The sequence below is a fragment of the Etheostoma cragini genome, chromosome 11 (assembly GCF_013103735.1).
Source record: "Etheostoma cragini isolate CJK2018 chromosome 11, CSU_Ecrag_1.0, whole genome shotgun sequence".
NCBI classification, from domain to species: Eukaryota; Metazoa; Chordata; class Actinopteri; order Perciformes; family Percidae; genus Etheostoma; species Etheostoma cragini.
Genome location: NC_048417.1, coordinates 8,907,278 through 8,919,799, shown reverse-complemented (window position 1 = coordinate 8,919,799; position 12,522 = coordinate 8,907,278). Strand labels below are relative to the sequence as shown.

The 12,522-nt window shown below is 39.3% G+C and overlaps 2 protein-coding genes across 4 annotated transcripts in view; one reads left to right on the top strand and one right to left on the bottom strand.

The window, feature by feature from the left end:
* Window positions 1-1,609: 1,609 nt before the first annotated feature.
* On the bottom strand, window positions 1,610-5,848 carry neurod1 (neuronal differentiation 1). The gene is made up of 4 exons (XM_034885696.1): window positions 5,696-5,848; window positions 3,724-3,975; window positions 3,028-3,257; window positions 1,610-2,766 (listed from the first exon to the last, which is right to left on the bottom strand). Exons 2-4 carry the CDS (start codon window positions 3,951-3,953, stop codon window positions 2,204-2,206), a joined length of 1,023 nt encoding a protein of 340 aa, XP_034741587.1. The 5' UTR covers window positions 3,954-3,975; window positions 5,696-5,848; the 3' UTR covers window positions 1,610-2,203.
* A 5,534-nt stretch (window positions 5,849-11,382) lies between these two features.
* itprid2 (ITPR interacting domain containing 2) overlaps window positions 11,383-12,522 on the top strand; it is a 32,005-nt gene continuing 30,865 nt past the window's right edge. For all 3 annotated transcript variants that reach the window (XM_034884548.1, XM_034884549.1, XM_034884547.1), the window contains exon 1: window positions 11,383-11,518. The gene's annotated coding sequence lies outside the window, so the exon portion shown is untranslated. The remainder of the gene's footprint in view (window positions 11,519-12,522) is intronic.

The window sequence follows — 12,522 nt, the reverse complement described above, 5'->3', positions numbered from 1 at the left end:
GTCTTGTAATTGTAATTGTTACCAAACAAAATTGGCAGGTTTTTTTCATGGATGTACTGGTTTGTTCTGGTACAGTTGGTGTTATTACAATAGTTTCCGTTCTATTTTGAAGAATCTTTATGCTGCAAACTGAATCTGTTTCATTAGTATTCCACTTTAACGGAAGGCTAAATGGTGGGATATGGCCACCATATTGTCCCTGTTGACTTACACACACACACACACACACACACACACATACACACACACTCACACACAGCAGGACAGCAGTGTATGGAGGGGGGCTCTCATGCATAAACAAGATCATTTTCATAAATTAAAATCTAGCCTGCAGAACGAACATCTGTGTCCTTCACAAGCACGCACACACACACACACACACACACACACACACACACACACACACACACACACACAGGTTTTGTCCTTCAGTCTGTCTGATAATGTTGTTAACATGTTAACAGGGTTTTCTCCTCATGTGTTTATCATTCTTGGAGCCTGAACTCCACTTTAAATAGCACTGTTGTCATGTGGAAACCTTGTATCTCTAACACACCTTCAATATTGCTTAAGCTGACGCTGTACATTTTTTAAGGACATTTGCAGATTTGTGAGCTGGTTCTCCAGTAATATTAGAAAGGCTTAGTACAGTTTATGACAGCAGCCATGTGGGAAGTTGGATTGATGAACTACTTTAACAATACAACGGCTGAACAGAAATTCAGAATTAGGTTCCAGTAACAACTGTTTCATGTAATTATCTGCCAATTATTTTATGGGATAAATTGTTCAAAATTAGTCAAAACTGCCCATCATAATTTCTCAAAACCTAAAGTAATGTCTTCAAATTCCTTGTTTTGTCTGACCAGCAGTCTAAAATCCAAAGAAAATCAGTTTATTATCATAGAAGACTAAAAGGACCAGCCAATATCAACTTTTGAAAGGCTAAAACCAGTGACACTTTTAAAAGAAACAACATAAATGACTTATTAAAATATTTTTTATATGCTTTATTTTAACAGCTAGTTACAACATGGAGTTGTAAACAAATACGAGGAAATTGTCAGTGTTTATTAGTTTACAGTATTTCTCAACAATTATGTTTAAACAGCAGCCTTTGTGTACGGGTTTTGAGGAATTATAGTTGTTGACAAATTACATTAATAAACACTATGCAACTACACACGTTTTTTTTGTAAAACTATTTATTCAATGTTTACTTATACATGCTAAAGAAGGAAATTGAAGGAACGTGGTAGCAAGATAAATGTTCTGTCAGTGGACTAATCAACTAATTGTATCATATACTGTACATAATCCATCTGATCCGTCCAACAGCCAGGTCGTTGTCTGCAGCAGAATTAAGCACGACCAAACCAATTTTATTTACGGTATATCACCTGACTGATAGATTTTTCTGTTTTTAAATATACAGTATAAATGTGATATTTAAGCATTAGGAAGAGAGCTGAATTTGACTAAAGTGAACTTGACCAAACTGGACTGAAGAGGACTTAACTAACCTGGAAAAAACTGGTTACAACCACGGTAAACTGGAATGAACAGAGGTGTTTTGTAGTGTTGTTGATGATAGACAGAGTCTTTCAGATCACGTTGTATTCCTTTTATTAAAAGGCCTTTATAAACATCTATCTTATAAAATATGAACAATGTCACATGAATGGTTAACAAAACGCTACAGGAACGTTATAAAAAGCAAAAAGTAAAAACCACATGAACAACATGAACACTTCGGCCCAACGCCAGCTCAACCCTGGCTCAAAGCCGCCTTACGCACAGACCCAAAAATAGAGAAATCTTTATTCTTTCAACATTTGGAATTATTCAATGAGCATTGCTCAGGTTTAAACAAAATTGCATAGTTTTGTCCAGATTATTGCTTATTGATTATTGGTTATTGATTATTTTTTTGTGATAATATGGACAATTAACGAGACATTCAGGGAGCGTCTTCTGCAGGATGAAGCTCTACAGAAAAGGTTACATCATCAACATGACATCGTTATTGACATCATCGCCCTCCTGATGAGGAGGAGTGGTAGTGCCTAATGCAGACAGAAAGAAGAAAAGAAAGGAAGGATAGGAAGAAAGACAGCTATGAAGCATAGACATACACAGAACTGTCTCTCCATATAACGTATTTGTCTTTCTGTCTTCATCTGTCTCTCTGTCCTTCTCATCCTCAGGAGTCGTGGAAAATGGCATTCAGCTGGGCGTTCATCATCCGCTCTTGGTGTGAGTGTCCGTCAAAGCCCATCAGCCCGTCCACCTGCAGCTCACTGCACCGCGGGTTGCCCCCCCCGCCGCCATACATGGCAGGGTGTCCCCCGGCTCCACCGCCCCCATAGTGCACGCTGAAAGAGAAACTCTTGTCGTAGTCTGCAGCTGCAACGGTCTCATGCTTGAAGGACGAGAAGTTCCCGTTGATGCTAAGCGGTGGGCTGAGGGGCGGGTCAAACGCCGGGGCGTCTGACACCAGGACGCCATCAAAGAAGGGCTCCATCGGGCCGTAGGGCTGACCTTTGACCTGGTGGAAGATGTGGGAGGGCTCCATGGTGCCGTAGGGAGGGCTGGGCAGGCCGGCCATCAGCCCAGGGCTCTGGTAGGAGGAGTAGTGTCCAGGGTAGGTGGGAGCACCGGCAGGGGGAAGGTGAACCGGCAGGTCGGGGGTCTGCTCCGGCAAGAAAGTCCGAGGATTCAGCTGCAGGCAGCCTGCCACCAAGTTAGTGGTCGGTTGAGACAGACCTGAGAACAGAGAGACAATAATCAGTTAATACTGATCAATACACATGCTCTGTCTAAGTCTTACAGAGTTGCTAGCTAGTCTTAGTCTTGTCCTAGTCTTTGTCTTGTGGAGTTGTCAAGGTTTTGGTGGGTTTTACTCATATGTGAATATTAAAATCCCTCCCGGGTCTGATCTACATGTCGATCACTTTTCCCTAAGTCAATTTAATCAGACAGGGTCTTTGTCACCCTGGCACATTCTGATGCTGTAAGGGGACTGACCTTTGCAGAGCGCCTGGACAAAGCTCATGAGGTCGGGTGCCTTGCCGGAGCGCAGGACCTCGCTCAGGGTCCAGATGTAGTTTTTAGCGAGGCGGAGCGTCTCGATCTTGGACAGTTTCTGGGTTTTGGAGTAACAAGGGACGATTTTCCGCAGACTCTCCAGAGCGTCATTCAGGCCATGCATACGGTTCCTCTCCCGGGCGTTAGCTTTCATCCGACGGACCTTAAACCTGCAGAAATACAAAGAAAATACAATGTTAGCGCTGTTGTTAATACGCCTTTCTGTAACTTCCAAGAAGTGATAATCAGCTGTCACGTGCAGTTAAACAAATGTCTGCAAACACAAGTAGTAAGCTTAGCTTACAGGCAATTTTGGCAGCAATTGCTGCTCAATGTGCAATATGTAGTCACTCACATGAAACAGAAGACATCCACAAATGGGTTTTTAGATCATATCCTTCAAAGGTTTGATGGTTCTGTTTTTGTATCTTCATGAAATAACAGTGATTTGCCTGCCTGCTCACATTTCAGTATGTCCCTTTCAGAGATGATCACAATCGTGCTCCTCTGAGGATGAACCTTGTTTAATGACTGCCTGACTTTTCCTCTATAGCGCCACCCTCGGGACAAACTTTACATTCTTTTGTGAATTTTAGCTAAACATATTAGTTTTTAAAAGGCATCTATCTCCTTCACCTCTGAATACGAGCCTTCGTCATCTTCTTCTTCTTCGGGCCTCGCCTCTTGGGTTTGTTCTCGCCGTCCTCCTCCTCTTCCTCCTCATCATCCTCCTCCTCTTCCTCATCCAGCTGTTGTTGGCTGTCTTCCTCCTCTTCCTCCTCCCCTCCTCCCTCTGAGGGGCTGTTGAGCTCCTGCTGCTCCTCCGACTCCACTGACTCCTGCTCCTCCCGCACAGATCTAGTCATGATGCTGATTCTCTGTTTGAGACTAAAGAAAACACAATAAATATGTTCTTTAAAAAATAATTCAAAACTTATTATCACACTTATTTCCTGTATGTAGAAGGCAGCTTGTAAATAGAAAATAATTAAACTGCCCATCAGAGGCCTGGTTATGTTTTAAAAGATATAAATAAGTACCTCATTCAATAATATTTCATATTTTAAGAACAAATGGCAATTATTTTCACATTATCATTCTTATATCACATCCTACAAGATGGGTTTGTGTTATTAATTATTTAAAAATGAAAGTTAGTTTTATTGGACTTGAATTTACAATATCACAATTTATCAGATAATCTTTAGTATATTTTCATTTAGTGATGACTAGGATTATTTCCGTGGCTCAGACTCAACATTCATGGTTCATTTCTATTTGTTGAACAGAATCCGCAGGTAGGCATATAGGCTAATATGAACAGAAACACAATGAAACATGAATTGAGCTGCTATAGTTAGTGACTTGTAAGAGTTTGAACTGATTGAAATTTTGAAATGCAGAAAGCTCTCAATCGGATACAAATCGGGATCTGAAAAAGAAAGTTAAAACTTAATTAATGCGACTTTTGATGTATAAAATGTAGGCTATTAGAACAAATATTTGACGCATGATTACTTTTATATCTATACAGGAAAAAATGTCGAACATAATATTAACATGTTAGCTTGTAGAAATTACTAAAACGGAAAATCCAATCGACATAAAGCTGGTTGCAATTAAAAAAAACTCCCCGCAGAGTCAAGTTTAATGCATTTAAATCGCTAACCAAACTCCCAACTTTGACAAGGGACAACTTTTACAAAATGTAGGCCTATAACATATGATCTTTAGTTTTATATTTAATAAGAAAACCCGAGAACGGTCGCAAAGACAGCCTTCAGATTGTCCGGAGAGAAATGGAATCAGCTATTTATTCAGTTTAGTTATTGACATCGTTTCCAAATCATCTTTGATCCATAAAATGAATATTCTTTATCTGTTAAAAAAATGTCAAACTTAAGTCCGTTTGAAAAAATCACGTTTTTTTTTAAGATAGGCCTACAGCCTAGGCTAAGAGGTGTATTTGATGACGTCTTAAAACGCAAAACAAAACATTGACCGTTCATAAGGCCGATAAGAAGGCTAGTAGACTGCGTAGGCTGAGTAGGTGCTATTGAATAATGGGCTACACATTATTATTATGATACTTATTATTGTTATAATAATTATTATTTCCTTCATGTTTTCTGCTGACTGCGCACAATTGTACAGATGACATACATTAGCCTAGATGAGCGGGCATAGTCATACGGGACGGAAAAATAAAACAACCAACTAAACTCAATTAAAGACCGCCAAAAAAATTAATTTCCAGAGAAGAAGAAACGACTGAGGGCAACAACAAATACGCTATAATTCTAAAAGAAACACGAATATAGAATGTAGAATGTGTGTGTGTGTGTATAAATAAATCAGTGTATGTATGTGAATGTGTAGGCCTGTATGTATATATATACACATTCATATACATAGGCCTACACTGATTTATTTTGATACAGACAAAACGAATTAGTAAATTAAATTAGCATTCATTTGGTTAATTCACCTAATCATATATATCATCCTGAGGGTTAGATCACACAGAAATCTGAAGAACCAATCAAAGGAGGAATTTATCAATCACACATTTGTTATTAATCTGTAAATGAAAAAGCCCTAAGCCTACCTGTTGTAACAAGCTGCTGTTCGTCAGATCGCACGCATCCCGCGCGCTCTATGTGCGTGTCGTGTGCGAGACTGTGCGGGACCTGCTCTGAGCTTTCTGAGGTGTGTGTGGGAGGATGCCGATTTTATACTCAGCATCACACACATTGGCTACACACACACAGGCTACACACACACACACACACACACACACACACACCAGGGTTTGGAGGGGTAATTAGCATATTGAGGCCACGCCCTCATGGCACGCGCCATATGGTGCGTACGTCATTAAAACGGCCAGGGGGATCACGTGACAAATCTTCCATTTATATCAGCTACAGAGTCTCTCTCTCTCTCTCTCTCTCTCTCTTTGTGAGGAAAGTTGACCATCTGTCCCCACATACAACTAGGCCTACACATGCGCACAAAGACATCACACTCATGGAAGATTTGTGAGGTTAATCATTATTATTGTAGAATAAGAATAAGAAGACATTGATGGTGATGAAAATATAGAGCATCAGTGGTCTGAACAATCCAGTTGCATTCTGGTTGCAATGCATTGCGAACAATTTGTGAGATTACATGCTAATACCAGGTGGAGATGACCCTGTGTTCTAACTGGTTACAGGTTCAGGTGTTTTGTCAAAGTCAGTCTCTTTGTTGATTTGTGTTAGCGCTCACCTTTACATGCACCCATCCAATCTGACCCTATCTATATCCTCGAAGTTCCACCTATGGGAGTGCTCCCTTGCTGATGGAAATTCTGCTGGAAATCACTCATTTAGGCCGGATATCCGTTGCCTTGGGCATCCTTTGTATTGGCATTTTAAACACCGGTTGATCCATGAGCATCGTTAACCTTGAGCATGTTTAAGTTTTCTCAGATCTCTGCAGGTGAAACCCAGAGACCTAGCTAGACTATCAGTCCAGTGTCTGAGCTTTCTGTTGCACAACTGGAACAATTTTCTTCCCAAGGCTATTTAGTGCTTCACAAGACAACTGTGGTTGGTTTAAATAAAATGCCTATAAACCAGAGCATGTTTTTCTCCCTTTTAGCAGACCTTCCACCACAGCGCCCCAATTGAGGAAGGTCTGGAAAGCGAGACTAACCTTACCCCAACCAGTTATTTCACAGTGTGATGCTGGATCCCACCCTGGTCCCCCAGTAAAGAGGTCTGGACTCACATGTGAAGCAAGTTGCTTAGATTTAAAGTGTTAGCATAGAATTAGAGTCAAGCCGACATTTATATTCAAATCATTAGCAGGACATTTGTATGTGTATCATTGCCATTGCAAAGAACTGTGACCATTTTTGCCATGCTAAAGGCTAGGATCTGGATGGCGGTCAATTCACCACTTTGGTTCAGAAAGAAATATATATCAATAGTTGTTGGATGGATTTTCATGAGATCCAGTACAGACCATTTCTCGACCTCGACCATTTCTGTAACTTTCCTATAGGCTTACTTTAAACAAACATCACTCTTTTCTTACGACATGGTCGGACAACTCTTTTCCAGCATCTAGCGTTAAAAAAGTCAGCAGAAAATGGAGGAAACCATTGAGTCAGACTAGCTTCATAAGTTCTCTGACCAAACAGAACAGTAGCTGCAGACTTTGGATTTGGGCTGTGCTCTAGTGAAGAGGTTGCTAAGGTAATGGTAAACCGGTTGCTAGGAGGTTACTGGGCAACTTAAGAGGACCTGTGTGTCTGTCCCATCAGTGTAGATCCTGTGACAGCTAATGGTTAACACATTGTCAATCTATATGTCTCTTTGCTGTGTTCAGTTCAGGATTAATAAAAATGAAAGATTTATCTCTGCGCTCACAAATTCTGAGTTTAAAATGTAATGATAATATAATTTTTTCAGTACACTTTAGTACTTCATAATGTCAAGAATAAAAGCACAGATACCCAGAAAAGGTTACAAGTCGTCATGTGATTTGATAGTTTTCAATCAAACCAAAGGTGCAGGTGGCTTTCAATTACAGTTTTACTGGAATAAAACAAACCAAATTACTTGATCAGTTGACAACAGGAATGATGAAGAATATGAAATTTAAAGTAAACAGCAGTGAAGTGACAATTGTTATTTATAGCAAAGTGAACAAACAGCAGAGCAACTCACTGATGAATAAGAACTATTATTCTGTGTGTGTGTGTGTGTGTGTGTGTGTGTGTGTGTGTGTGTGCGCATGCTTGTGGAGAAGGTCAGATAACCCTATTCATACATAGACCAAAGCATCCAATGAAAACTTCACACACACACAACGAAAACTCCACACACACACACACACACACACACACACACACACACACACACACACACACACACACACACACACACACACACACACACACACACACACACACACTCTTTAAAAACGTTATTTTAACAGGGAAAACAGACTGAGACCTTGATCTCTGTTACGGTTGTGTCCTGTGTAAATATCTTAACAAGTACAGTTTTTAAAACATAAAAAAAACAAGGAAAGGTCACAAAAACATTAAAAAGAATGTAAAAACACAACAGACATTGAATTCAACAAAAACAATCACAGACAACATAATAATGATCCTCCATAACATTTTTGAAATGGGCAAGGGTTACCATAGTGTCTAGTTTGATTACAAGCTGCCGTTCCATAGAAATGGTACAAACGCAGTGAATGCAGTCTTACCCAGATCTGTGGAGACTGTGGGCGTTTCTAATGTGATCCACATCTGTGATCTGTTGTTAAAATGTAGGTGTCTCATGGAAATTAGAGATGATTTATATGGAGGTTGTTTTAAAAGAAGTACTTTGAAAATAAACAAGAGAGAATTTTGCTCTCGCCTCACAGATAAAGGGGCCCAACCCACATGTTGGTATAGGGTAAAGTGATGAGTGTAACTATGCCCCGTGACAAACCTGTCTGCACAATGGTAGATAGCATCCAGTGATCTTAATGTGGTAGCTGAAGCATGCATATAAATAATATCACAGTAATCTAAAAGTGATTAAAAAAAAGTAGCCTGAACAATTTGCTTTCTATTTACAGATGATAGACAAGCCATGTTTCTGTAAAGGAACCCTATAACTTGAATTTTAACTTTTTTCCTAATTCGGTAACATGTGTTTTAAAGGCGAGCCTATCATCTAACCATACACCTGTGTATTTATATGCAGGGACTTGCTCGATTTGAGTACCATACAAACAATAATTGCAAGAGTGTTTCTAACTGAAAGACCTTGAGAAAAGCATAACATTGGTTTTCTTAACATTTAAAACAAGTTTAAGCTATAAAAGGGACCCCTGTAGTATTTTAAAATCAGACCCCAACTGCATAAACGCTAAGTCAGCTATTGGCACAATCAAATACATCACTGTGTCATCTGCATATAAATGGAATTTATAATGTCTGATATTATCATCAATAGTGTTAATATACGATGATAACAATAGAGGGCCAAGTATTGAACCCTGTGGTGCCCCTTTAAGCAAGTGTAAGGGTTAGGACTTGAGCCCATCAACCGTGACGGCCTGAGGTCTGTCTTGAAAGTAGTTTTTAAATCATCGGCAGGTGTCAGAACCCAATTCTATAGCAGACAGTTTGTTAAAAAGCATGACATGATCTGCAGTGTCAAAGGCTTTTGACAAATCAACAAACAGTGCAGCATAGTGCTTTCTATCATCCAACGCATTTGCAATATCATTCACAACAAGCATAGTGGCGGATGTGGTACTGTGTTTGGATCTAAAACCAGATTGATTCATGCTAAGAACACTGTTTGCATAAATAAAACTTTGTAACTGTTTGCTGACTAAAGATTCCAAGATCTTTGCCAAACTGGGGAGCCTAGAGATGGGTCGATAGTTGTCTAAATTACTACAGTCACCTCCCCTATTTAATGGTAGAACAAAAGCTGATTTTCACACCGTGGAGATATTTCCTGTCCTTAAGGTCAATTTGAAGATGTGTGTTACTGAACTAGCAATGAGAGGTGCAGCACACTTGAGTAAAATTGGATCGCGATTGTCAGCGCATAAGGATTCCTTGGTGTCAATAGCGCACAGGTGAGCAAGGCCCTCTGCTTCAGAGAGTTTCTGAAAACTAAAAATAAGATTTCCATTTTCCTGAGTAACAGTTGAAAAGCACAATGAAGAGTCAACAGACTGGCAAGAACCACAGTGGCCACATGCCCTTTCAAATAAAAAAACAGCAGAGATAAAATGCTTGTATATCAATGCGGCACATATTTTATTTTGATCACTTAGAGAAGGGGAGTCTGAGATAATTTTCTTGGGAAGAGAGACAGCATAATTTCCACATCCACACTGAATCACACAGCCATGATTTAGATACAAACAGTACGTCAGCTTTTAATTGTTTGCCCATAATTCCAATAAAGTCCAACTTTGGATCAGGCGTTGAACGTTCCGATGAATTACTTCAATGCCATTTTGGCATTAAACAAGTCAGTCCATATCAGATGGAGAAACCAGGGTAGGCCTTAAAGCAGCGCTAGATGAACAATGAACCGTTGATGGGCTCAATTTTATTGGGACAAGATCACAACTAACAATACCTCTAAATGTGGCGAATGGACAATAGTCAAGGAATTGCATAGAGGTTTTTAGTTGTAGTTTGTTTTATACTCGCAAATGAGGAACTGATTAATGAAACTGGGAAAGGAGCATTGAACATGGACTGATGGGGCAGCGAGGAATCGCAAAAATCAGACCTCAGAGATAGTACACGTCGGGTAGAAAAGGCTCAATTTTTACTTAGGTCACTTTTGGGGACTTTGTGACTTTTTGATTTACAGTAAAACATTTAATTTTTCACATTTCTTTATAAGGTTTTAATTATCTGCACTATCTAGCATATATATAGTCATTTTAGTAAAAGGTTTATAACACATTTTAATGTCCAGAATGACAATTGGAGAGACCCTTTTAACAGCATCAGGAAATTAATTTCTCTAATTATGGTAGGATTGGTTTACATGTAGATCACTTATGTTTGAAACTATTTTGATCAAGATCTTTGGTAGCTACTGTGCACTCACAGATCCATCAGCAGCAGAGCAGCTCAGTAAAGGTGGTCATCATCAGTGTTTGGTTTCCATCTGGTGGTTGCATGTAGCTGCTGCAGGTCAAAACTGAGAAAGAATGTGGCCGATTGGCTCGGTGGGTAGAGCAGGCGCACATGTACTTAGAGGCTTGCATAAATGCAGAGGTGTGGAGTTCGAATCCGGACTGTGACGATTTTCTGAATGTATTCGCTCTCTATCGCCCCTTTTTCATCTAGCTGTCCTGTCCATTGAGGGTGGAATAGTCCAAATAAATAAATAAACTGAGAAAGAAAGAAAGACAGGAATGTTCTTTCTTTTTTAAATAGTCTAGATATTCTTCTTCTTGTCATACAGTGCCACATGTTTCATTGGATGGTAATATATTTTTAAAATATGTTATGTGGATGTGTAGGCTGTGTGTCAGCAACAATTTATAACAATTAGGCTAATAGTTTTACGTAAATGGTAGGCCTACTTTGACTTTAACTTGTGATGAAGTAGACTATTTTTAGACTGTAACACTTCTACTTACTTAATGTAGCCTAAGTAAAAGTTGTGAGTACTTCCTCCAGCCCTGTGTATGATTTGCGTAATTACCGCATGACAGTATGCCAAGCCCTTCAATCCGACAGGTGTGGCTGTTTCTCCTCCGCTGTCCACTGCGGACACGCCCCCTCTGGTTTCAGGAAGCGGAAGCAGGAATGTTGTAGGGTTTTCAGAAAAGTTTGGAGGAGTTTGACAGTTTGGACCAGAGACACAAACTGCGGAGAAACATGACGGTGAGTAACTGTACCCGCTTACAGTAACATTACTGCTACTAATACTGTATATTGTCCGACTGAATGTGACGGTACTGCTGGTTTCGTTACTTTCTGAGGACACGAAGAGTTTGACTAACGTGACTGTCAGTCCTGTCCTCCATGTCAAACCGAGCAGGAACAACTAAACTAGGCAAACAAGTTAAGTCTGAGCCTAAAGGGGAATTGTTAAAGACACATGGGGATTCGATAATGGTGCTCACTTTTATTTTGATTTAAAAGTGCCTGATTGATGTTGATACAGAAGATATTTAAAGGGATTCAGATCAGATGTGTTGAAGAAGCTGGACAGTGGTGAAGTACATTAAACCTACTGTGCTAACTATTGTACAGTTTTGGGGTTGTACTTTAATGGGAGTGTTTTCTTTTCATGTCACTTTCTACTTCTACCATACTACTTTTTGTATGAGAGTATTAAAATATTGTACTTTATTCTGCACTACATGCATCAGACAGCTTTATTTACTACTTTAAAAATTAAGATTCTTTGCACACAAAACATATACATCTTATAAAGTATGATATTTTGTTACCCAGCAGTAAATACAAATACAGCTAAACAATTAGTCGATTAACAATAAATTTATTGGAGACTTTTTTTGTTACTCGGTTAAACGTTTTTCATGCAAAACACAACACAACACATTTTCAATCAAGTGATTGTTGGAGCATTTTAGCGGGCATTTTTGAAATGATATATAAGACCGTTTGATTAATCAGCCAATTGTTTCAGCTCTTCTACTAAGTTTGTTCTGTTTCTGTCTGCCAACAGGCCTACCTGAAATTCTTCTTTTTACCCTTTGGTGACATTTTTGTAAAATAACTCACATACTGATTTTTAGGGGTGTGTTCTTTGCAGTGTTTTCCTTTGAAATGTTGTGTAGTGGAGGTATGAAGTATACCTTCAAATACCTTAAAATTGCAATAACATAAAGCAAAGCACTGGAGTAATAGTACTTGTATGC

Bases quoted from the DNA above. Each gene is read 5' to 3' on its own strand.
- neurod1 (XM_034885696.1), bottom strand. From the start codon at position 3,953: ATGACTAGATCTGTGCGGGAGGAGCAGGAGTCAGTGGAGTCGGAGGAG. The intron at 3,258-3,723 runs GTGAAGGAGATA...GTATTTCTGCAG, and splicing joins ACGAAGGCTCGTATTCAGAG to GTTTAAGGTCCGTCGGATGA. The intron at 2,767-3,027 runs GTCAGTCCCCTT...CTCTGTTCTCAG, and splicing joins TGTCCAGGCGCTCTGCAAAG to GTCTGTCTCAACCGACCACT.